Genomic DNA, 24607 nt, shown 5'->3' with positions numbered 1-24607 from the left:
ATATGACTCGATTGAAAAATGAGACCTACAGCCTTTATATTGAAACAACTGAAGGAGAGTATATGCATTCAAGTCAGGGAAGCAAGTCCTTGGTTATGTGTTATGTCAACTACTATAGACTAAACTTTACATTTAGTTATTTAGCAGACGCTCTTATCCAGAGCAACTTACAGTAAGTACAGGGACAATCCCCCGAAGCAAGTAGGGTGAAGTGCCTTGCCCAAGGACACAACATCGTTTGTCATGGCCGGGAATCGAACCAGCAACCTTCTGATTACTTGCCCAATTCCCTAACCGCTCAGCCACCTGACATTTTAAGCAGCAGAAGATCGAGGATCAGAAGTGCATAGTTCTACAGTATCTCGTTGGTCAGAGTCAAGGAACGTTTTTTATTTACCAGCCTCAGATCGACGTAGCCACATCCCAGATACCAGGCACTGTGAACAAAAAAACTACTGCCTTGCAACAATACCACAGGTAGTCTGGCAGCATCTGTGTGAACTGTCTTCCTGTTAATCGTCTTCTAGAGTGAATCCCATCAATGACCATTATACCGTAGCGCCTCATTGGCTTTAGTCGTCATACACTGAGTCATGTCTAGAGAGGGTCCAGGGTCCAGCGTGTCCCTGTTAAATATCATTTCAGCCAGCCAGTGTCACTAATCTTGGAAACATGGGTTGGCGCATTAAAACGTCCTCATCTCAGATACGACTGGTCTAGGACAGTCATGAGATGACCTTTCGATGAAAGCTATTGCCCCATCTTTCCTTAGTATTGGAGGAAGCGAGCACTGTGCTAGTCCTCCTTCAGGGTGTAAGTAAAGTCAGTCTACTTTACAACTCGGCTTCCCTTTTAATACAATTGTTTAAGGGAATGTATTAAAATGGGTAGACACGTTTAGCCCCACGTGAGAAATGGGTTCAGCGAGGAAAGCAATGAGGGTTGCGAAATGAAAAGAAAAATAAAATCAGGGGAATAAGGTTGGGGCGGGGGGGGGGGGGGGGTGGGTAGAGAGTTGGACACTTTTTAATGCAAATGGAGGTAGGGAGCTGAAATTAACTGGGCCCTGAGGGCGAAATGTCTAATCAGTCCTCTCCCCCACTTAGTGGTGTGAGGGAAGGCAGGTTAACATAATAAAACACAGCTTCACGGGCCAGGCTCCCGGGAAGCTTCATCAAGGGGTTTCAGTCTGACAGTCAGTGGATGTGGCCTACTGAAATGCCTAGATGCAATAAGCGTGAGGTTTTGTGTGTGTGTGTTTGCGTGTGTGGCGCGTGTGTGGCGCATGTGTGTGTGTCTGTGTGTGTGTGTGTGTGTCTGTGTGTTTGATTAATGGCGTGTTTGTGGACGCTATAATTCAGGCATGTGAATGTGTCTGATCGAGATGTAGCGTGTGTACGCGCTCAAATGTACAGCTGTCTGCAATGTGCGCTGGTGTGTGGGTTTGTGTGCATGTACAGTTGTCTGCAGGGTGTGTGCACAGCTGATCGTGATGTGTGTGTGTGCGTGTGTGTACACAGCTAACTGTGGTGTTTGTGTGTGTGGTGTGTGTGCGTGCCATTGCATCTTCAGCCACCTGCAGATTCACATTAACCACAGCATGGGCAATCAGCAGAGAGTGAGGAAGTATTTTCCACCTGCTGTTTGCGAGTGTGGCTGCTTCCGCGTATCAAAGGATGCTGTGTGGTGTGATCCCGTTTTCTCAAACAAAGCGCCTTTCTTCCTGAACATACTGCATCTGACTTTACGTAATAAGCAAGGAAAAGACGCGTTGGAATGACGCCAAGCTTAGGTTTTATTGTGTTTTGGTTTCAGATCGAGTTCTTGGCCTTAATCTTTTCCTTCCTCAAGATATTAAGTCAATTAAGATCTAAAATAACACATCCTTGGTAAATCCGGAACAAGGATTTACATCACATGATCAGGGAGACTGTGGATGTGGAGAGCATCTGATAAGGAGGTTATTCTGAAGAAGGCAGGCCGGGAGGAGTCACGACAAAGGAAAGGGCTTTGACTTTGGTTTATTGGTCGAGCGCCCAGATCATACAGTTCAGTTCAAGACAAACTGATGGCATGAGTGAGAACTCTGTCTCTCAGCCATGCTGAAATACACGAATTGGACAGTACAGATATAGAATGCATGTTTGTACATGTTTTGCCTTACTGTCTCCTAACTGTCTGGGCTGTGTACTATATTCTGCTCAGAGAGGGCCTCGTTGCGGGACCTCTTGACCTTACAGAGACTCAGGCTGCACATGTATACAGAAAATCGGCCTTACAGCCTCACTATGTCCATGTTCTTTTGCGTGCATCCCATTCTATGTCTCGTGGACGTAACTAACGACTGACTTGCGGTGAGGCCACTCCATCTGATAGGCCTAACCGTGCGCTTGCCTGTGAGAACCAGAAACCTTCTAACCCCCCCCGCTCTCTCTCTCTTCCTCAGAAATGGCGAGCTGGGTTCCTCCCCTCCCCCTCCTCCTCCTCCTCTGCCTCTCCTCGTCCCACGGTCAGGAGAAGGTCTCCATCCTGGACTTCACCTCTGAGACCCCCATCAACAACGTGGCCCAGGACCCCCAGAGCGGACGCATCTACCTCGGGGCGGTCAACAGCATCTTCCAGCTGGGAGCGTCTCTGCAGCTGGAGGCCCGGGCCAGGACAGGGCCTCTGAAGGACTCCCGGGGCTGCACCCCCCCGGCCTCGGACTGCCAGGGCATTAGCGACATGGCCAACTTGAACAAGCTCCTGCTGGTGCACCAGGCCAACGGCTCCCTCATCGTGTGCGGGAGCCTCTACCGAGGCATCTGTTCCCTGCTCAACCTCACCAAGGTGGACCAGCTGCTGTACTACAGCGACAGGAAGGGGGAGAAGACGTACGTGGCGAGCATCGAGGAGGGCGTGAACGTGGTGGGCGTCATGTCCACCTTCTTCAAGGACGACCGCGACTTTGACGTGTTCCTCGTGGCGAAGGGCTACGGCAGCTTGGACAGCACCAAGCTCATCAGCACGCGCATCCTCCAGGACTACCGCGACTGGGTGGTGTTTGAGAGCATCATCGAGGCGTCCACGGTGCAGACCACGCCCTTCGTGCCCAAGTACATGCACGACTTCCGCCACGCGTTCAAGGACGACGGCTTCACCTACTTCCTGTTCTCGCGGACGCTGGACGGCACGGACAACAAGAACCACACGTTCGTGTCGCGCCTCTGCGAGAACGACGACCATTACTACTCCCATACTGAGCTGCAGCTGAACTGCGGTCAGGGAAACCGCTACAACAAGGTGCAGGCTGCCTACGTAGCGGCGCCTGGTAAAGAGCTGGCGCGGAGCATCACCGAGACGGGCCACTACGGCACCGTGCTTCCCTGGCACAAGATCCTGTTCACGGTGGCCAGCCCTGACGAAGACCCCGTCGACTCTGCCCTCTGCATGTACCCGCTGAATGCCATCAACGAGCGCCTGGTGGACATCATCAGCGCCTGCTACAGCGACTCGGGCAAGATCGCCGGCAAGCCCGTCGTGGATATCCCTTACTCGTCCAAGACGGAGGAGTTCTGCTCCTCCAAGATCAGCGTGAGTACGCGCACCCCCCCTCTCTCTTCAAAGGACACGTCAGCAATGAGACGGAAATGTGGGATTCAAAGAGATGTTCCCTTTAATCAATAATGCATTAATGCAAGATATGACACCCTTTTGTTTTTTCCTGGCCTTTTGAGGTTTCGACACTTGGATTCAAAAAAAATTTTTTTTCTCGTTTTCCTGTCTTCATCCTCTCTATGTCTTGCTGTCTTCCGTAGAAGGATATGGTGAACAGCTTCAAATGCGGTGCGGACTTCCTCCCTGCTCCTCTGGCCAGTAAGCCCAACTTTGCCCTGACGGCGGAGGCTACGGTGACCAGGAAGGGCCTTCTGACCGCGGTGGCCGTTGCCGTGGAGAACGAACACACCATCGCCTTCCTGGGCAACAGCCAGGGCGAAGTGTATAAGGTAAGAAGCTGGGAAAGAAACCAAGTAGCTCCGGATAAGTGCGTCTGCTAAATGACTAAATGTAAGTACAGTAAACGAAATACTTTTTTTACCAGATCCAAAGTTACATACAAATAGTGCATGTAGAAAGTAATGCAGATCAAGAATCAGAAGGCCATAGTATTCCCAGTATTTTGGGTGGTCTGAGGAATGGTCAAAGGAACAGTCTGTTTTCACGAGGCACAGCACGAAACTACTGGGCACAGTGAACCCCCCAAAAAACCTCATCTCAACCCCAGTGCAGCCGTGACATCTACACCTCAAATAGTGCACAGGATAGTGGAGCAAATATCCCCGTCGTGCCCCACTGCGAGGTGTGACTGTGTCGTTCTTCTCAGGCCCACCTCACCAGCAGCCCAGAGGTCTACAGCAGAGGCCCGGGAGACACCACTGGCGAGAAGGTCAACAAGAACCTCCTCTTCGACCGCAGCCAAAGCCACCTGTACATCACCACTGAGACAAAGGTCCGCTTCCTCCGACGACCGGCACGCACGCGTCCCCAGTTGTTTTCATTAGTAGTCCCAAGACGTAGATCGTGTCGTTGTTTATCCCGACTAAATGCCACGTTATCCGAGGAAGTATTATATATTTGTTATATATAGAAGTTCCTGTGTACCACTCTGCACTCCAAGAGCATTACCATAAATGAATTAAATCCGGCGTGTTTGTTCTGGAGTGCCTGGTGTGTTACTTGAAATGATAAGGGGCATGCCGTAAATCAAAAAAAGCTGTCTGTTTCACTGTGAATCTCTCTCTCTCTACCGCAAGGGAGCTAGTGGTGTTTATTTATGTGTGTGTGTGTGTGTTGCTGACTGTGTGCCACCACAGATCACCAAGGTGCCAGTGCAAGCCTGTCATCTGAAGAAGGACTGCCAGTCCTGTGCGGCTCTGAAGGATCCGTACTGTGGCTGGTGTGTCTTGGAGGGCAGGTGAGCGTTTCTCTCTCTCTCCCTTACACGCGCACCTACACACGCGCCCCCACACGCACACGCTACAGTAAATAATCGAATGCACACAAACAACTTTGCACATACACACATAAGTATAGGCATGTATACAGGAAATACATATTCATACACACTCACACATAAAAATAAAATATATATTATATATACACACATACGCACACCACACAAAGAACCTCCTTTCCTGTCCTTTTACCTTGTCACTCCCTCCCTTTTTGGCCCCGGCTCCTCTTTATCTGTCCAGAGCAGCACTGTGTTTGTTCACTGTTTTATTGCTGACTCTCCCAGAACTCTGCACCCCCATTGTGCTCCTGCTCTGCTTACCATGTCTGCAAAGCTCCGGGGCAGTTAGATCTGCCAGCCAGGGTCTGGATTCTTATGGTGAAGCTGTGCTAGATAATCCGCTTGTTGGGTCGAAGGTCACTTTTGAACTGGGTCATACACAGGCTGTGCTGTTGAACTGACTCGACTTAATATACTACTGAACTTGAGTTTGAGGTGGTTGAACGGAACCATCAAAGGCAACTCATTCTAATGATCTCTGTTCTGGGAGGAAGGGCACTCTGCAAGGGATAAGTGGTGTGACTGTGAGTGCATTGCGGGAGCAGTGCCTGATGGGAGTTGGCGTTTTTTCTCTCTCTCCAGGTGTACTAGGAGATCTGATTGCAGGCGAGCAGAGGAGAAGAATGGCTGGCTGTGGAGCCCTCGGCAGCAGTGTGTGAAGATTGTGTCCTTCCACCCACCCAACCTCAGCTGTACAAAGACCCAGCAGGTACTGGACACCATTAGTAGCACTTTTTAGCTCTCGGGTTTGCCAATGAAAACGGTCTCCGGTGTGACTTGTCGAACAGTGTGCAGTGGTCGGCTGTTCATTGATCCATTGGGGAAGCTGACTAGAAAGCCAGCTTATTATACCTGGGACGTATTCAGGCTGGCGCTCTCGCAGGGCTGTCTGACTCGCTCTCTCTACTCTCTCTCTCTCATACTTTCTTTCTCTCTTTCTTTCTTTCTTTCTCTCGTTCCCTCTGTGTTTGATTCACACACACCACTTCCTCTTTTCTCTCTCTCTCTCTCTCTCTCTCGCTCTCTCTCACTCGCTCTCTCTCGCTCTCTCTCTCGCTCTCTCTCTCTCTCTCTCGCTCTCTCTCTCTCTCGCTCTCTCTCTCGCTCTCTCGCTCTCTCTGTCTCTCTCTCACACACTCTCTTTTTCTTTCTTTGATTCACACACACCACTTCCACTTTTGTCTCCCTCTCCCTCACGCTGTCTTCTTCCATCTCCTTCCCTCTCTGCCTCTCAGGTGGAGATCAACGTTCCCTCCCTCCCGTCCATCGGGGGTTCGGACCGCCTGCGCTGTGTCTTCCGCTCCTACCAAAGCGACGGCACCATGTCTGACTCTGGTCAGGTGACCTGCTCGCTCCCCCACCCTGCCGCTCTCCCCCCAACACCGGAGGACCAGGGTATGACCCCGATGCGCCTCCTCCACAACAGTGTCCATAGCTTGACCTTATGTTGTCATGGTGAACTAAGGTGACGCAGGCCCCCCACCCCCTTATCTGATCTCCTCTCGACCAACCCTCTGCCTTCTCCTCCCTCCTTTTCGTCTTCCTCACAGACTTTGTCGCCGTGCCAGTGAAGATCTACGTGAACGAGACAGTGGAGTTGGCGACCAGGGAGTTTAAGTTCTACAACTGCTCTGCCACAGTGAAGAAGGCGGAAAACACACCGTGAGTTAGCTCTTCGCTAGCGGGCTCCCTAGCTCGCCCACGCGTTTGTTAACTCTCTGTGTGCGGCCAAGCTGTTGCCGATGAGTCTTGATGACAACTTCGATGGAAATGAATTGCAGCATGCCAACCAATGAGAGAAAGCCCTCCTGTGTAAATTGTGATGCATGACTGGTCCCAGGATTGAATGCACTTACTGCATTTTCCCCAATTCCATAACCAACCTGGAGGAAATTGCTTTAGTTTCCTTTTCATTAATCAAAAAATGAAGGTCGATCTTCCACGTTCTTTTTTTCTACCTCTTTTTGTACTCTGTGCTGTTTTTTCATCCCGCGAAATGTCTGATAAATGAGCTTTGTTTATTTCATGTTACAGAGACATATTTTACTGTCAACAACATGGATTCTTTGTGTGGATTCATGATGAGTTTGCATGTTTTCTTTTGTTGATTTTTTTTTTGGGGGGGGGTCACAAATTAGATTTCTGTTGCTGTTGCTCTCAAGTTTGTGCGTTTGCTCGACGGCTGTGCACGTGTGGGTGCTCGTGTGCGTGCATAAATGCGTGGGCTGTTTCATGGCAGGTGCATGTCCTGTGTGGCCAGTCCATGGGGCTGCCAGTGGAACACCCAGGACCACACCTGCAGTGACATGGACGACACGGTCACGGGCCACATCATCAGACACAAACAGGTAAGCCGGCCCCAACCGTGACCCCTCACCCCTGACCCCACCCCCCTCTGCCTGTCCCCAAAGGGTTAACCGGTCCACAGCTTTTCAAGCATCGTATCCCAACATCTCATCTCCCGCACCTGACGTCTTTGGGGATTTGGATATGAATTTTTGAAGAGACAGCTGTTCAGCTGATACTGTATCTTGTCTCTCCGCATGAGAGCGTCTGCTAAGTGGCTCTCAAATGTAAATGCAAATGTTGTGCGATGCTGATGACTGAAACCGGCGTATATATATTTTGTTTTCGGTTTAGATGACAAAGTGTCCTCAGTTTGAGAACCCTGACCCCGTCCTCATCCCTGTTGGCTTCAAAACCACCATCAGCTTTGAGGGCATCAACCTGGACCTCTACAAGGTACACGCGTGTCTTGTTTCTACGTTTCTCACGTTTTCTTTGTTGTTCATCTGTGTTTCTACTTTCTCGTGGGTTTTTGAATCCTCTGTGTTAACCACCAAACAATCTCTTAACCATGACCACAATACAACGCCGTACCTTAACCATGACCACAATGTAATGGCATACCTTCACAATGACCACAGTGTAGCAAAACATCTTAACCATGAACACAATGTAATAACGTACCTTAACCATGACCACAGTGTAGCAACATATCTTAACCATGAGCACAGTTTAGCAACATCTCTTAACCATGAGCACAGTGAAGCAACATATATTGACCTGTGTGGCATATAGTAAGGTCAGGGTTGACCCCCCCCCCCCCCCCCCTCTGCTCCTGTGTTCTAAGGATCGGACGTTCTCTATCGGTACCGAGTTGATGAGGAACGCGGAGGAGGACGTCAGGACTGAGAATGGACCTTTCTACAGTTTCAGTGGCTTCACTGTGCGTACCACACTTTACTCTCCTCTCGTCTCTCTCTCCTCTCAGCCATCGCGCTCTCCTTTCTCACGCGTCTGTCCTCCTCCGAATCCAGTTCAGTCCATCTGCTTATTTTTCCGACAGCTCTCACATAGCATACCCAAAGTGAAAAGGTGCGTGCACATTGTTGAAACGGTGTTTCTTGGTTTGTGGAAAACTCGTCCTCTTGACCTGGTATACCACAAGAGGCTCATCGATGTAACAGCACCCTCTCATGGACAAACGGCTTACTTCCTGTCTCACCTCCTCCAAGTTCTCCGATCGCTGGGATTGGAGAACTCAAACGGCACCTAGCCCCTAGCGATGTTCTTTTCCAACATTGATTTCTTCGGTGGTTTTGAACGTCTGCCAGACTCTGTGTGGAGTGAAACTTTTTCTTTTTTAGCATGGCCTAGCCCACGCATTGAGTCTGAAGTGTCATTAATCACTAGATATTCACACACTGTATTAATAATTCATATTGTTCCCATTTCTAGTTTTCTTTCGACAAGTCACCGGAGACCAACGTGCTCTTCTATGTGAAGGACAGAGACTCGGGCAAAAAGATAGACAGCACACTGAATGGTAAGGCTTACATTTTAATTAGTTATTCAGATAATGCCCCCGGTGTGTGTGTGTGTGTGTGTGTGTGTGTTTCAGTACACAGTCCTTCAGATGTTATTTTTTTTACACAATTCTCAGCACCATACCGATTTGAAGCATTGCGTTGGTCAAAGCATCCAGCTGAATTCCTCATCAGTAGCGTGAGGATTGACCCTGCGGCAAGTAAGCACGCAGACCGTCTCAAGTGACGAGTGTCTGTTCTCTCTCTCTCTCCTCCTCCACGCTCCTTAGTGACTCTGTACAACTGCTCCATGGGGCGAGAAGACTGCAGCCTGTGCAAGAACGCCGACCCCAAGTACCGGTGTGTGTGGTGCACCGGCAGGAAGTCGTGCGTGTACGAGAAGCTGTGCTCCGAAAACCCCCAGGACACGGAGTGCCCTGACCCCCAGATCTCCGACGTGAGTCTCACCGCCGCCCTCCACTTCCTACCTTGGTGACCTTTAGACCCGGAGGGCGTGTTGGCCCGATGGCTTCTCATCGTTGGCATGTTGGCTTTGACGATCGGTTCGTCGAACGGGCTTCTTTCTTTCTTTTTTTTTGCACGCTGACTGTGGATGGAATTCATTTGAAGGGTGTTTTATGCTGATGTGACGGTACTGCGTTTATTTTGTATTCATTAACTGCAAATCGAGTTCTCCAGCTTAGTTATTCATGTCCATAGTTGTCGGCGCTTCCAAAAGCATTGCGTATATTTGACACCAAATCACATCTGATCGCAAAGCCCTCACTTTGTAAATACACCCATGCACAAACTAGGTTTCTTCCAGCACACTGCAAATACACATGTTACATCGCTCTAGCTATATTGCATTGGTTGAGTTTGAATTATTTAAGTCATTGGAATTTCCTTCCTTTTTTGGGGGCTTTTCTCAGAGCTCGCCACAAAAGTCTTTTTTTTAAAATTTCTTTATACTAAATGATTGTGAGTTTCCGTGACTCAAGCAGGACCTAAGCCCATGGCAAGACCATGAAATATACAAGGCCCAGATACAAACTGCAGACAGCCAGCTAACTTGTGCGTTCAATGATTCACAATCTTGTGATTGATGATTCATGATCTCTGTGCATGGAGTTTCTTGAATAAATTCAGCACGTCCTAAATCAGCCCCCCGCCCCCCTCCCCCCTCAGATCATCCCTCGCTTCGGGCCCATGGGGGGTGGCATCTCCGTCACCATCAGGGGCTCCAACCTAGGCATCCACAAGGAGGATATCAAGAGCATCACTGTGGTGGGGGTCCCCTGCGCACACCAGGATGACAAGTACACCGTCTCCACCAGGTCAGACACCAGCATCACACTGGGCATGTCTCCTGTCTAGTAACACCACAGAGTACACACACACACACAACCCACCCACACATAACACACACAAACACTCATGCCTGCTCTCTCTCTGTCTCTCTCTCTCTCTCTCTCTCTCTCTCTCTCTCTCTCTCTTTCTCTCTCTCTCTCTCTCTCTCTCTATCACTGTTTCTCTGTCTGTCTGTCTCTCTCTGTCTGTCTCTCTCTGTCTGTGTCTCTCCCTCTCTCTCTCCGGTTTTCCTCCTAGTGTGGTGTGTGAGATTGGCCCCCTGGCCCCCCTGAGTACCAGCTGGGGCCAAGTAGAGGTGGAGGTGGCCGGAGGGAAGAGAGGAACCTCTTCTGTCTTCTTCACATACAGGGTAACCTTGGCCAGCTAGTTTGGTTGTACAATCTAAGCCTATTTTGAACTGTTTTGAGACGTTTTCGCTGTACAGTTGTCGAAGGACCCTTATTGTTGCACATTTATAAGATGTTCTCTTGAGCGTAAACCCTTCCGGCATGGTCCTGTTGGATTAGGGGAGGATTCACTATGTGATAAGGATGAATGGAGTCATTACTTCACTGTAGCCAAGTGCTGAGCTGAGGCCCACGTGGTATCTTGCTCTCTAACAGGTTACATTGTAACCACTTAACTAGCTTTCCCATATCTCTCACTGCCTCAGCTGTGACTAACTGCCTGCTTAGCTGTTCTTGACCATGTGTGCGAGTATGCATATGTGTCTTTTTGTGCAGCCTTTAGATGAGTGTTTGAGTGTTTCTCTTGACTTCGACTCTCCCCCCCCCCCCCCCCCAGGACCCCATCCCCCAGGTGGTTCACCCCTCCAAGGGGCCCAAAGCTGGGGGGACACTCATCACCATATCGGGCTCCAACCTGGACACTGCCACCAAGAACGACATTCAAGTGACCGTCGGAGCCGTGGAGTGCACCGTGTAAGTTCACATCTGGGAACGTAATTAGGGCGGGGAGATAAGCCATTTGAACTGAAGGGGTTTTATCATTTCCCACTGCACTTTGGTGAGTTAAATTTCTATTAAATTCCAAATGCGCGGATAACGGGTATTTTAACTGAAGGGGTTCGATTCGAGAAGGGTGGATACATTGATTTGAACTCATTCATAGGCCATGTTCAGTGGGAACTTTAATGTCCGCTTTTCAATGCACAGTTTATATTGTGTTACTTCAACCTGATTGTCCTTGGTTTTCAAGGACAACTTTGCCCAAATTCCACATTCACACAACGTCCAGAGCATGAGAGTAGAGCTTGTTGTGTACAAGGCCACCTGAGGTGACATTTGGAGCGCAGGTGACATGAAATAAAAGGCCTGCCACGTGCCTGGCTGGAACTAACAGGCTGTCTGGGCCTTGTCATGTTCCTTCCCCTACACCGCAACCCCTGTGACCTTATCCGCGAAACAAGCCTCCGCCATCACCTGTGTCCTTGGCCGTGTTTGAATTCTCCAACATGTCCTCCTACCTTCCTGCGAGCGTCCTCTGGTCCCCCACCCTGCCGGCGAGGGGAAAGCCTGTGCTCCACTCTGCAGCCGTAGCAGAACGAGACGCGTCCGGTCAGCCATTCCTCTGAGGGTGCGGTTTGACAGTATTGAAACGTGGCCCTGCGTGTGTGTTTGTGTCTGCAGAATGCACTTCGGCCCCGAGATCATCTGCAAAACAGGGGAGTACAATGCTGAGAAGGTGCCGTCCGGCCCGTTGACCATGACGGTCAAGTACGGTCGGAAGACGACCACAACCATCCCCACTGCCTTCCAGTTCTTGGAGAACCCCAACATCCTGGAGCATGACCCCAAAAGCAGCTTTGTCTGGTGTGTAGACCTTTCCCCTGTTTAAATGAACACATTTAGAATAATCAATCTTAATTGCCGTCTTGTAAAGCATGTGTTTTGCATTTACATTCATTCATTTAGCAGATGCTTTTATCCAAAGCCACATACAGGCAGCACACGTAGCAAGTGCAGCAGACAATCAAGGACCGGATGTGCGCAGTTCTAATTGTGTGTGTGTGTTTGTCTCCAGTGGTGGGAGGACGATTGTAGTAACAGGCTCAGGGTTCGACATCATCCAGAGTGCCGTCATAAAAGTCCAAGCTATGGGGGAGGACTGGTCTGGAATCGCCCATAAGGAATCTGAGGTGAGTCGACACACACGCACACCCCTCTTCTCCTACCACCACCATGGTTCATCCAGGACCGTCCCAGAACCTCCGTCTTTGTCCGCTCCTCACTGGCCCCCCTCCCCTCGTGAACTAACTTCCAGTGATCAGGACGAGCCCAGCCTGTAAGCCAGCATTACTGTCCATCCTGTCCTGCTCACTTATCATCCATAAGTCCATAAACCTGTAAGACTGCTCAAAGAAGCTCACATTCATCCTCTCATCCTCTCCGCCCGGAAATAATCAGATTCCTTCCCTGAATAATCGAATGGAGGGGTTGGACTTGAGCGCTGGCTCGTCCCGGGCAGGGCATGGCCGGCCGCTGCTACGACCCCCTCATGCCTTCCAGCGGGATAAGCAGCGATTTGATTCCATTTCATTTCCAGGCTAAATTTAATACAGGCATTAAGGTTACTGGGGATTATGTGGTCAGGCTGCTCACTCTCTGGGTGGCAAGCAGGGGCCGCAGAGGGGGCTGGGGTTCCCGCAAAACTGCCGGATGATAGAGTCGTCTGTGTCACATTCCTAATCTCCTAGTGGCTTCCATTCTGTTGACTAAACCAATCTAAAGATTGAGGGCTGCAGGGCCACTGGGGCTGTCAGACTCGAGTGACTGGACTCCGGTTCCGGTTGCGGTATATTTCCAGTGTATGTTGGGGAAAGTTACAATAGCAAGGGAAGCCATTCCATATGTACTGTGGGCTCCCCTTAGATATTTGCTAGCCACTATGATGTTATCTCTTATCCATGTGAATAGCTATTTTATCTGGGATTTAACAGTCAGTCAGACGTTTACTCTACCTCACCCCTTTTCTCCTTTTTTTTTCTTTCCCTTCTGGGTTTTCACACTCCTTCACCCTCTTCCTCTCTCTTGTTTTCATTTCTCTCTCACCATCTCCCACTTTTTTAATTTCTCCATCTCCTTCTGCATCTCTCTCTCTCTGTCTCTGTATCTCTCTCTCTCTCTCTCTCTCTCTCTCTCTCTCTCTCTCTCTCTCTCTCTCTCTCTCTCTCTCTCTCTCTCTCTCTCTCTCTCTCTCTCTCTCTCTCTCTCTCTCTCTCTCTCTCTCTCTCTCTCTCTCTCTCTCTCTCTCTCTCTCTCTCTCTCTCTCTCTCTCTCTCTCTCTCTCTCTCTCTCTCTCTCTCTCTCTCTCTATCTCTCTCTATCTCGCTCTCTCTCTCTCTCTCTCTCTCTCTCTCTCTCTCTCTCTCTCTCTCTCTCTCTCTCTCTCTCTCTCGCTCTCTCTCTCTCTCTCTCTCTCTCTCTCTCTCTCTCTCTCTCTCTCTCTCTCTCTCTCTCTCTCTCTCTCTCTCTTCACCTCATCCCCCCCCTCTCCAGTTCATCCAGGAGTGCCACAGTAAGAATGACACCATGCTTAAGTTCCAGTCCCCGTGGGTGAACAGCTCCTACCAGATCCAGGACTACAGGACTTTCATCCTGCTGGACAACTGGGAGAGGGAACTCAAACCCTTCGACTACCACCAGGACCCCACCTTCGACGAGCTGACCAAGAAGGTCATCACTCCCAGCAGCATGATCATCGTCACCGTGAGTATCCAGACCCCCCCCCGCTCCCCAGCAACCTCACGCTGAAACAACAACGCTACTGAAACGGTGCCACTCGGCAGCAGCAGCAGCCATGGTTACCGCGGTGCGGTAGAGGAGAGGGAGCGGGGATTTACGAGCTTGTGTATGTGGTTGCCCTGTCACTTTAGGCTGAAATAGGAACAAACTGTGCAGGCTGATCAGTGGCTGTTGGGATATTTGAAATGGACTGTGTAAAAAAATGATGTTGGGTATGTTTGAAATGTACTGTGTAGAAAAAGGATGTTGGGTATGTTTTGACATGCTTTTTGACAAGTACTCATCAAAGTGACTAAGTGACCATAAAAAACCGACATGTCTGTAATCGAGCGGGAGACGTGTGTTTGAGCGCTGATGCCTCCACCTCTACCCCCAGGGACAAGGGTTCTCCAAGGCCATGACGGAGAAAGAGGCCCAGGCCTTTGTCGGGGACGTCCCCTGTGTGGTCAACACCCTGAAGGACGACAAGATGTTTCTAGAACCTCCTTCCACCCAGCCAAGGGCCCGCTCCAAACGACAACGCCGGGACACGAGCTCTGACCCCCTGGACCTGCTGGTCAGCGCACACACAGGCACACACACACACACACACACAGGCTTACAGCACACACATACCAACACATGCACCACCCTCACAGTTTAGTGTTGTCTTATTTGAAGATATTGCCTTTATAATTTTGGGTAACAAGAGCACATTTGGAATGCATTGGGAGTAGCTTCTTTTACTCTGTATAATTACATTTAATGACACATTAGCTATGCAGCCTGTAGGCCTAATTATAATTAGTTAGCAACACAATTAGCTGATTTCCTTTTTCATGTCTGTCAACTATTGTTCAATTTTCTTTGTGTATCATCTGTCTAAATGAGGCCATTGGTACCGGTACATGGCAAATACATTGCAGTAGAACTCCTATATGTTACAGTTGTCTCACTGAGCAGACAATCCCCCTGTGTGGGTCGTGAGAGTAGCGGGCATGTTGTGACGCCTGTGGTCATGTGACCCTGCCTCCTGTGGTCCAGATCAAGTTTGGGAACGGAGAGTGGGTGGTGGGATCTGTCCACTACGAGAGGAAGTACGAGGTCCCCTTCCTGATCATCATCCCTGCCGTCATCATCCCCATGCTGCTCATTATAGCCATCTCAGTCTACTGCTACAGGTACACACGCGCGCGCACACATACGCTCCTTTCCTGTGGGGAGTATGTATAATTGATGTACAGTATAGACAGTTTGTCGGGGCCCTGCTGTTAACTTGGGGTCGTCTTCAGAGACTGCCATTTTGAGCTCCAGTAATTGACACATATTGACAGTAGCCGGTGTTCATTGTCCTCTAAGAGTCAGCTGGGAAATGTGGGCGATTTGCTCTGAGCATGAATGCATGTCAGGTTCCTCATGCAGGCCTTGCCCAGCCGCCTACCTATTATTTTGGTATTGTGTGTGTTTGTGTGCAGGAGGAAGAGCCAGCAGGCGGAGAGGGAGTATGAGAAAGTCAAACACCAACTGGAGAACTTGGAGGAGAGTGTCCGGGACCGATGCAAGAAGGAGTTCACAGGTCGGCCGCTGTTTTCGCAGACTGACACACGCACGCACGCACGCAAATGCGCCACAACAAGGAAAACGGATAGTAATTGGCAGGCACTGGCAGCGCTTTTGTCACGCTAATGGCATACGGACAACCCCTATGTTTTCCATGTTGCCGTGTTTTCATTAGGACACAAAGCACATAGTCACAAAGACAAGTATACATGCATTTGCAATGATTAAGAGGTCAAGCAATTCATTTCTTAAGAGAATATATTGGTGTATTTGGTTGACGTCTCGAAACGAAAGCACGTTTTCTGGGACTGCGCTGAGGCCTAATACCATTCCTGATCCCACCTAGACCTGATGATTGAGATGGAGGACCACACCAACGAGCTGAGCGAGGGTCGCATCCCATTCCTGGACTACAAGACCTACACCGACCGCGTCTTCTTCCTGCCCTCCAAGGACGGCGCCAACGACGTCATGATCACGGGCAAGCTAGACATCCCTGAGAACCGCAAGGCCATCGTGGCCCAGGCCCTCAACCAGTTCTCCAACCTGCTCAACAGCAAGACCTTCCTCATCAATGTGAGGACCCTGACCCCTAACCATGCTCCTGACCACTGACCCTAACCCTGACTGAGATGAACATTGTTCTTGCTTAACAACCCATTCGGTTTAGTCCCAGTGGGGAAGAAAAAAAAATGTTGTTCCGAGAATAGCCGCACGTCTTTCGTTATTACTTTTGTGTTAATTGTTGCTGTAGGACAACATCCTCAGTCATCACCTCACCACCCCACATTCCCAGCTATCCCCATTTGACATCATCATCACATTTACAACTGCCAGACAAGACTGTCATCTCCATCCCCTGACGGTGTCAGGTGACAGGAAGTTGATGCCTTGAGGGCCTTGTTGTCTGGCAGTTGTGATGTAATGAGGATGCATCCTGTGGATATCTGCCAATGTGGAGTCAGCTTGTGATGACCGTGCATGACCTTGGCGGTCGCCCGTCCGCTCTCTCCGCGTTCGACGGCGCTTTGCCCGCCTCACGCTCCGCGTTCCCCCTCCCCAGTTCATCCGCACGCTGGAGGGCCGTCCTGACTTCAACGCCAGGGCCAAGGTGTACTTCGCCTCGCTGCTCACGGTGGCCCTCCACGGCAAGCTGGAGTACTACACCGACATCATGAGGACCCTGCTGCTGGAGCTGATGGAGGAGTATGTTCAGAGCAAGAACCCCAAGCTGATGCTGCGCAGGTGAGCGCACACCCTCGCGCACATACCTACACGGCATGAGCCCCACACCTAGCCTCCTCCTGCAAACGATTAAAGAAATACCCGAGGACGTTTTTCGAGACATTTTTTTGGGGGTGTGTAAATAGTTTACACACTATAGTCATGGAATAATATTGCTTATTTGTTTGTTTTTTCCTACTGGGATTGTTATGAAACATTCCAGCCATATTTGTCATTGGAATGCGTTGCTTTGGACGATCCCCTTTCCAATTTCCTGTGATTGTCTACAGTCCAGTTGGCTGTCCAAAAAAGTTGCTTTCTTATTGTCTAGCACGTCTCGAGGTTAACTCATCTCAACTGTCAACTCTGTTCAGCACCGATCTCTGAGTGGGTGTTATGCAAGTACACGTCTGTAATTATTCCCCAATGGCGAGGCCAATTATGCTGATTACTCCATTGTGCTAACATCAACCTCCATACACATGACTGGCAATTAGATGTGCTAATGGCTAACAATGGGTGTTGCAATGTAGGAAGGCTAAGTTTAGCCCTAAGGTTTGGTGTTGCTGTGTTGTCTTGCTTAGATCAGAGACTGTGGTGGAGAGGATGCTGTGCAACTGGATGTCCATCTGTCTCTACCAGTTCCTTAAGGTAAGTCTGATCAATGGGTTGATATGCCTGTAATTGGTAAGCAAAGCCTGATATTAGATATTGTTTTGGCTGGGAATTTGGATGCCACAGTATGTTCTGTGTTCAGTACAAATGGAGTTTTCTAAACTTAGCACCCTATAACTGAAAGTACACTTTTGATCTAATTGCATGAACTGCATCAATACTACTATTGTATGTCCTTATGAGCAAAGAGAGTTTGGTAGAAAGAGATGGATGCCACAGTTCCCTCCAAATGAAACAGCATTCCGAAAAGATTGTGAAGGAACCGTTCTCTCTTTGTGTTCTGTGTGTAGGACTCAGCGGGGGAACCCTTGTACAAACTGTTCCGTGCACTCAAGCACCAGATAGAGAAGGGCCCTGTGGATGCGTGTGTGAAGAAGGCCAAGTACACCCTCAACGACACGGGCCTGCTGGGGGACGACGTGGAGTACTGTGTCCTGGTGAGCTGGCCGCACGCATGCATGCATGCATGCAGACAGCCACACACGCACGCATGCATGCATGCAACCATGCACACACACACGCACGCATGCATGCAGACAGCCACAAACGCACGCACGCATGCATGCAAACATGCAATGCACACACGCATGCATGCAGACGTCCAGAGACACATGCACACATGCATGCAAACAGGCAATGCACACATGCATGCAAACATGCAATGCACACAGACAGACATGCACACACACACATACATGTTCACACACACACATTGCCGTTACCATGGTTTCCAGTGCCACCAGCCCATGTGTTCTGTCTGAGCTGCTATTGTTGGTCTCGCCAGCCTTTTCCAGTGTTCAATGCTCGATTAGAAAACTAGCGAAAAAACACTGCTGTTAAGTCTGTCGGATGTTTACGCTTCTTACACAATGCTCTGCCCAGGAACTCCACTCCTCTGCTACTGTTCCCATCAGGGAGAGGAAAGCTCAGTGGTTATAGTACTTGATTGCAGATCAAGAAGTCTCAGGTTAACCCCCCCCCCCCCCCCCCATACGAAATGAATACATTATTATGACACATTATTATTATTATATGATTGAATGTTCATTAGACAGCATGAAGCCATGCTAGGGTTAGTCCTCCTGCAGAGCTGCGGTTAAAGAAGAAAATGTAGAAATGGCAAGCAGACAGAGAAGCCCAGGGGTAATGCCGTTTGGTCAAGGACAATTATCAAATGAAAGGGAATTACAGATTCCTCTGCGATGGAGTGCACCCTGTGATTGAATTAAATGGGGATAAGACAGAAATTACTCCCTCCCCCGTAAAAGCTTCTTCATTCAGTCAGGAAGTGGAACAATTGGAGGAAGCAGGTGCAGCAGGTATGGTATCGGTGGTCAGGGTTTGGCAGAGGGAGGCTCTTATAGGTGGGGAGAGCGTTGTCAGTGGTGTCACCAGGTCACAGGAGTCCCCTGCTGTGCCCCGCTCATTAGCCAGTGGAGGTGACACTTCACTGTCAGGTGTCACAGACATTACGCACAGGCTCTTGTGATTTTGTCAGTCTGTGCTGCCGGCGTTGCCATGGCAGCGCAACCCCCCACCCTCCGGATCTCGGCTGTCTCTTTCTCTTGTCGCTGTCTGTCCTCTGATCTGTCCATCTGTGTGTGTGTGTGTGTGTCTGCATGCCTGTTTGTGTTTGTTTTGTGTGTGTGTCTGTGTGCGTCCATCAGACCCTGCAGGTGCTGGTCCATGGAGAGGGACCTGATGTGACGCCCGTCAAGGTGCTGAACTGTGACACCATCTCCCAGGTGAAGGAGAAGATCATCGAGCAGGTCTACAAGAACTTGACTCACTCACAGAGACCCAAGGTGGACAGTGTCACGCTTGGTAAGACTGGACGGACACACACACACACACATGCATACTGTACACACACACACACACTTCACATAAACATGTAGTACACACGCAAACACATGGATGACTGGAGCCTGCTGTTCCTGCCTCCACCACAGAGTGGCGCCCTGGCTCCACAGGGCAAATCCTGTCTGACCTGGACCTGACGTCCCAGAAGGAGGGAAGGTGGAAGCGCATCAACACGCTGGCCCACTACAACGTGAGTCCTGCCTTCACCCTGAATCTGCAGCTGTTACCAATCCACACGCGCGTGCGTGCAGGGTCTCACGCCTCGGTGTGTGTTTCAGGTGCGAGACAACGCTACCCTGGTCCTGTCTAGAGTCCTTCACACTCAACAAAACTACGACCAGAACCAGGACAACCACGAGGAGAGTATGTATGCTGCACCACCATGCCCAGACATGAGACTCACTCAGGGGTGGGGTCTGCAGGCAGGGCTGGCATGGAGCTGGAGGCATTTGGAGCTGTTCTCATCTCAGCAATACAAACTGTAGTCTTTCTACTAGCTCACCTGTTTGATATGTCATACACAATACGGTATACTTGACATAATCGATCTATGGGACTGCTAAGTTATCTCTCCAGCTTGCTGTATAAGTTATCTATGAGGCTAAGTTATCTCCCTAGCTTGCCGTATAAGGTATCAAGGGGCTAAGTTATCGCCATAACTAACTGTATAAGGCGTCTATGGGACTAAGTTATCTCCCCAGCTTGCTGTATAAGGTATCTATGAGGCTACGTTATCTCCCTAGCTTGCTGTATAAGGTATCAAGGGGCTAAGTTATCGCCATAACTAGCTGTATAAGGTATCTATGGGACTAAGTTATCTCCCCAGCTTGCTGTATAAGGCATCTATGGGACTAAGTTATCTCCCCAGCTTGCTGTATAAGGTATCTATGGGGCTACGTTATCTCCCTAGCTAGCTGTATAAGGTATCTATGGGGCTACGTTATCTCCCTAGCTAGCTGTATAAGGTATCTATGGGGCTAAGTTATCTCCCTAGCTAGCTGTATAAGGTATCTATGGGGCCATGTTATCTCCCTAGCTAGCTGTATAAGGTATCTATGGGGCTATGTTATCTCCCTAGCTAGCTGTATAAGGTATCTATGGGGCTAAGTTATCTCCCTAGCTAGCTGTTTAAGGGGTTAACTTTCTCCTCGCCCTAGGGAACGCTCTGCTGGAGGATGACAAGGTGTTCCACCTGGTGCGACCAGCAGATGAGCTGGATGAGATCAAGTCTAAGCGAGGCAGCATGAAGGACAAGTCCATGACCAAAGCCATCACGGAGATCTACCTGACCAGACTGCTCTCTGTCAAGGTACCAGGCTTCTCCTGTGCTCGGCTCTCTCTCCCGCTTCTCTCCACGGTCTTTTTGATAGATTTTTGTGGTTTGTTTTGTTGTTTTAGTTTTGCCCCTTTATCCTTCCTCTCGTCATTTCTTCTGACTTCTCTTCAGAGTGCCTTAATGCCTTTTCATGGTCTTCTCTCCCCTCCTCTGTCCTATGCATGTATGGCTGTCTGCGTGTGTGCCTGGGTGTGTGCATGTCCATCCGTGTTTGTCTCCTCCCAGGGAACGTTGCAGCAGTTTGTGGACGATTTCTTCCGGGGCGTTCTGTGCTCCGGGGCCGTGGTGCCGCCAGCCGTCAAGTACTTCTTTGACTTCCTGGATGAGCAGGCACTGAAGCACGACAACGTGGACGAAGAGACCATCCACATCTGGAAGACCAACAGGTACTTTCCGCATACACGCACGCGCGCACACAGGCAAACGCTTGACATCCAGTGCATACTCACAGGCATGCATGAATTCATTCTGTTGAACACATCTAGGATACAGAACCCACACATACATTTAGAAACAAGCCCACTCATGGGCACACACACATCAAAAACACAGACGCACACGCTACTTGAAAGGAGAGAACGCCTATAAACAAAGAAACTTGCGAAGTTGACTGAAGGCTGAATACAAATGAGCCCACCCACATCGTTTGCATCGGCAATCTCTGTGCTCCCGTGTGACATTTAAGTGCATATATTAACGTCAACTCTACTGAGACTGAGAGCGGAGCTGTCGACACAATGCGCTGCATATAGATGGCAGGGATTGGCAAACGGGCCAAAGAATACACGGGAGAGGATACACCAGCAAACGGGACGCAGAGTGAACTAATTGGTGACTCTGCGCTGCGATCTGCATATGTTTGCTGTGTTTGCCGAGCACGACTGAGATCGCATAAGGAAAGATCAATGTGTGTCTGAGCCATAACGAGGAACAAACATGTCCTTAGATAATATAAATGTAACATTACATCTCATTGTTTTGCCTGGTTTGTTGTTGTCGTCGTCGTCGTCGTCCCCCCCCCCCCCCCCTTTGCCTGTTGTTTTCCCATGAGGTGACAGGTCCATGCAGGAAGAATGCTTATGTTAGTTCTTTTTTAAACTGATCACCAGACACATCAGTCAGGATCTATTTTCGGCTTGCTTGATATTCCGAGCCACCAACATTGGGTTGTATCGTAAGAATTGCAATGGAGTTGCGGTGGAAGTTTTGTGTTTATGCTTTGAATGAGAATGAGCACGCTTGTTGACTTAAACATTCATTAACGAGGCTGTAGTTGTGTTGCGAGGCTAGGCAGCACTTGAAAGGTGAACGTTTTTGTGCGTAGTATAGCGTGTCTAATGTGTGTTCAGTTCTGTGGACAACTTCTGTATCTGCAAAAAATGTGGAAATTCAGCCATCCACCACATGTCTACACTACTACATGGGACGTGGGAATATCTGTCAATATAAAATCAATTCTCTTAAGTTTCAATACTACTTTTAAAGTAACTTCTGAAGATCTAAAGACAACCCACATCCGCTCTGTTTCTTGTTTACAATTAATTAATCTAGACATGCCAAATAGTTTCAGTGGCATACCGATGTCAGGGATATCGGAAGGAATGCAACTTTGCAGTGTGCGTCTTAAATACAGACCGTTTCTTGGCTCTGACCACCAAAATACTGTTTGAACTATGCACTTCTGATCCTTGATCTTCTGCTGTACTTCCTGTATGCACTATTTGTAAGTTGCTTTGGATAAGAGTCAATGTAGTGTTGAACATCCAGTTGGGTTCTGTTGTGTCTCCTGTCTGGCTGCAGCCTGCCGTTGAGGTTCTGGGTGAACATTCTGAAGAACCCCCACTTCATCTTCGACGTCCACGTGACAGAAGTGGTGGACGCCTCGCTGTCCGTCATCGCTCAGACCTTCATGGATGCCTGTACCAAGAGCGAGCACAAGCTGAGCCGGGTGAGGAAGGACGGACGGAGGGAGGGTGGGAGGGTGGGTGGGCATGAGGTGTAGGTGTGTCTGTGTTTTCTTTTTCTTTTTTTTTTGTGGGCGGGTGGACGGGTGGGGTGCCATATGCAGTCTGTGGTAGGAATGTTGGACCTGCACCATATACTGTGTATATAATATATATATATATATATATATATATATATATATAAATTACATTTAGTCATTTAGCAGACGCTTTTATCCAGAGCGACTTATAGAAAGTACGGATATTCCCCAGAGGCAAGTAGGGTGAAGTGCCTTGCCCAAGGACACATCGTCATTTGACACGGCCAGGAATCGAACTGGCAATCTTCAGATTACTAGCCCGACTCCCTAACCGCTCAGCCACCTGACTCCTTATATCTATATATATATATATATAGAGAGAGAGAGAGAGATATAGATAGATATAAGGAGTCAGGTGGCTGAGCAGTATCTATATATAGATATATAGATAGATAGATAGATATATATCCCTCTTTGCCCATATAAGAACATCAATTTATCAGAATCCACTTTTTGTTTTTGTTCTACTCAGGACTCCCCAAGTAACAAACTACTCTATGCAAAGGAGATCTCCACATACAAGAAGATGGTGGATGAGTAAGCGTCTTGTCACATTTGCCCTGCTTACAATGCTGATACCTTGTTACAGCCTTGTCAATATCCAGTGTACAGTGATAACCAGCTTGTGTGTGTGTCTGTGTGTGTGTGTAGTTACTATAAAGGCGTCAGGCAGATGGTATCAGTAAGTGACCAGGACATGAATACTCATCTGGCAGAGGTATCTCGGGTAAGTCAACCTCCTCCACATCCTTTCTCTCTGCCCACCGCCATTATCTGTTTCTTACACCCAGCTGATATCTCCGTACTAGAAACGCGGCCTCTGGTCCGGAGGAATGTTAATTCTGTTGGAGAGAGGCTGTGAGGGGAAAGTGTAAACCCTGCTTTGTGTCCTCTGCAGTCACACACAGACAAGCTCAACACACAAGTGGCCCTGCATCAGCTCTACCAGTACGCCAGCAAATACTACGACGGGGTAAGGCATTCTCTCGCTCTCTTTCTCTCTCTTTCTCGTCTCTCTGTATTATACACGAGGGAGAACATCATTTCAGACACAGCTTTTCAAGTTGGATATCTCCGCTGGAGTGATTATGAATAACTTTAATTGAAAGTAGCTCTGTGGTGCCTGCAACTGGAAATTGCCCGGGGAATATATATATATATATATTTTTTTTTTATATGGTCCATCCATCTCGTAGCACTCTATGCCACAAAATAGGGTAAACAAACACTAATGAATGAGTTAGATAAACAAATATCCTGTCATTCTCTCAGAGGGGGCACTGAAACACTGACAGAAACAATATGCTGCAACGGTTGATCTAATGACAGTGTGACAAGGGGTTGTCAGTCTCCTAGTGGGCTTCCTGCATGGCCCAGGTGTTGTCTGGGACATTACTTTGACACCTTAATATGACAGTGGCATGACAGGAAGCATATCGTATCATCAAATGTTTTTTTTTTTTTTTTTACATTAACAAAACACACAGACACCGTGGCTTGAGCCTGTGGCGTGACCTTGGAATGACCTTGTCCTCTCCCTCCAGATCATCGCCTCCCTGGACGAGGACCCGGCAGCGCAGAGCAAACAGCTGACCCTGCGGCTACAGCAGATAGCAGCCGCCCTCGAGCACAAAGTGACAGATCTCTAACCCAATGGACAGGGGACGGAGGGAGGGAGGGATGGACGGACAGTTGGAGGGAGGGAGGGAGGGAGGGACAGAGATGGTACGGTGCACCAGTGTCCACAGGGGCTACGTTCTCTCGGTACACAGCGGAAGAGGGGGGAGGGAGGGTTATAGGGACACCTGAGAGCACGCATGTGGACAAGTACAGGCGAGGGAGAGCCAGTCTGCAAAGTGGAGCAGTGTGCAACACTGAAATAAACAGAGAGAGAAAGGGAGGCGGGAGAAGAGAAAGGGAGAGGAGGAAATTGGTGGGCTATGCCCATCC

General features: G+C 49.2%; 1 protein-coding gene across 1 annotated transcript in view; it reads left to right on the top strand.

Moving 5' to 3' along the window:
- Positions 1 to 24340, top strand: part of plxnb2b (plexin b2b) — an 87418-nt gene extending 63078 nt beyond the window's left edge. The window contains exons 3-37 of the mRNA XM_084672118.1: positions 2447 to 3573; positions 3798 to 3986; positions 4364 to 4489; positions 4854 to 4954; positions 5636 to 5762; positions 6289 to 6448; positions 6604 to 6715; positions 7293 to 7401; positions 7694 to 7795; positions 8187 to 8282; positions 8795 to 8882; positions 9153 to 9319; positions 10051 to 10199; positions 10471 to 10582; positions 11017 to 11153; positions 11862 to 12044; positions 12256 to 12370; positions 13731 to 13940; positions 14353 to 14532; positions 15000 to 15136; positions 15431 to 15531; positions 15862 to 16091; positions 16579 to 16760; positions 17324 to 17390; positions 17705 to 17851; positions 19082 to 19238; positions 19367 to 19467; positions 19556 to 19640; positions 20435 to 20586; positions 20839 to 20999; positions 22414 to 22561; positions 23130 to 23194; positions 23309 to 23384; positions 23556 to 23630; positions 24202 to 24340. Of these exons, the coding sequence (XP_084528244.1) occupies positions 2449 to 3573; positions 3798 to 3986; positions 4364 to 4489; positions 4854 to 4954; positions 5636 to 5762; positions 6289 to 6448; positions 6604 to 6715; positions 7293 to 7401; positions 7694 to 7795; positions 8187 to 8282; positions 8795 to 8882; positions 9153 to 9319; positions 10051 to 10199; positions 10471 to 10582; positions 11017 to 11153; positions 11862 to 12044; positions 12256 to 12370; positions 13731 to 13940; positions 14353 to 14532; positions 15000 to 15136; positions 15431 to 15531; positions 15862 to 16091; positions 16579 to 16760; positions 17324 to 17390; positions 17705 to 17851; positions 19082 to 19238; positions 19367 to 19467; positions 19556 to 19640; positions 20435 to 20586; positions 20839 to 20999; positions 22414 to 22561; positions 23130 to 23194; positions 23309 to 23384; positions 23556 to 23630; positions 24202 to 24306 (5577 nt within the window). The 5' untranslated portion in view covers positions 2447 to 2448 and the 3' untranslated portion in view covers positions 24307 to 24340. The remainder of the gene's footprint in view (positions 1 to 2446; positions 3574 to 3797; positions 3987 to 4363; positions 4490 to 4853; positions 4955 to 5635; positions 5763 to 6288; positions 6449 to 6603; positions 6716 to 7292; positions 7402 to 7693; positions 7796 to 8186; positions 8283 to 8794; positions 8883 to 9152; positions 9320 to 10050; positions 10200 to 10470; positions 10583 to 11016; positions 11154 to 11861; positions 12045 to 12255; positions 12371 to 13730; positions 13941 to 14352; positions 14533 to 14999; positions 15137 to 15430; positions 15532 to 15861; positions 16092 to 16578; positions 16761 to 17323; positions 17391 to 17704; positions 17852 to 19081; positions 19239 to 19366; positions 19468 to 19555; positions 19641 to 20434; positions 20587 to 20838; positions 21000 to 22413; positions 22562 to 23129; positions 23195 to 23308; positions 23385 to 23555; positions 23631 to 24201) is intronic.
- The last annotated feature ends 267 nt before the right edge of the window (positions 24341 to 24607 follow it).

This window comes from Hypomesus nipponensis, chromosome 14 (genome assembly GCF_054491055.1).
Source record: "Hypomesus nipponensis isolate SF chromosome 14, ASM5449105v1, whole genome shotgun sequence".
Taxonomy (NCBI): domain Eukaryota; kingdom Metazoa; phylum Chordata; class Actinopteri; order Osmeriformes; family Osmeridae; genus Hypomesus; species Hypomesus nipponensis.
The sequence above is the reverse complement of the archived record's forward strand: the minus strand, read 5'-3'. Positions and strand labels throughout refer to the sequence as shown.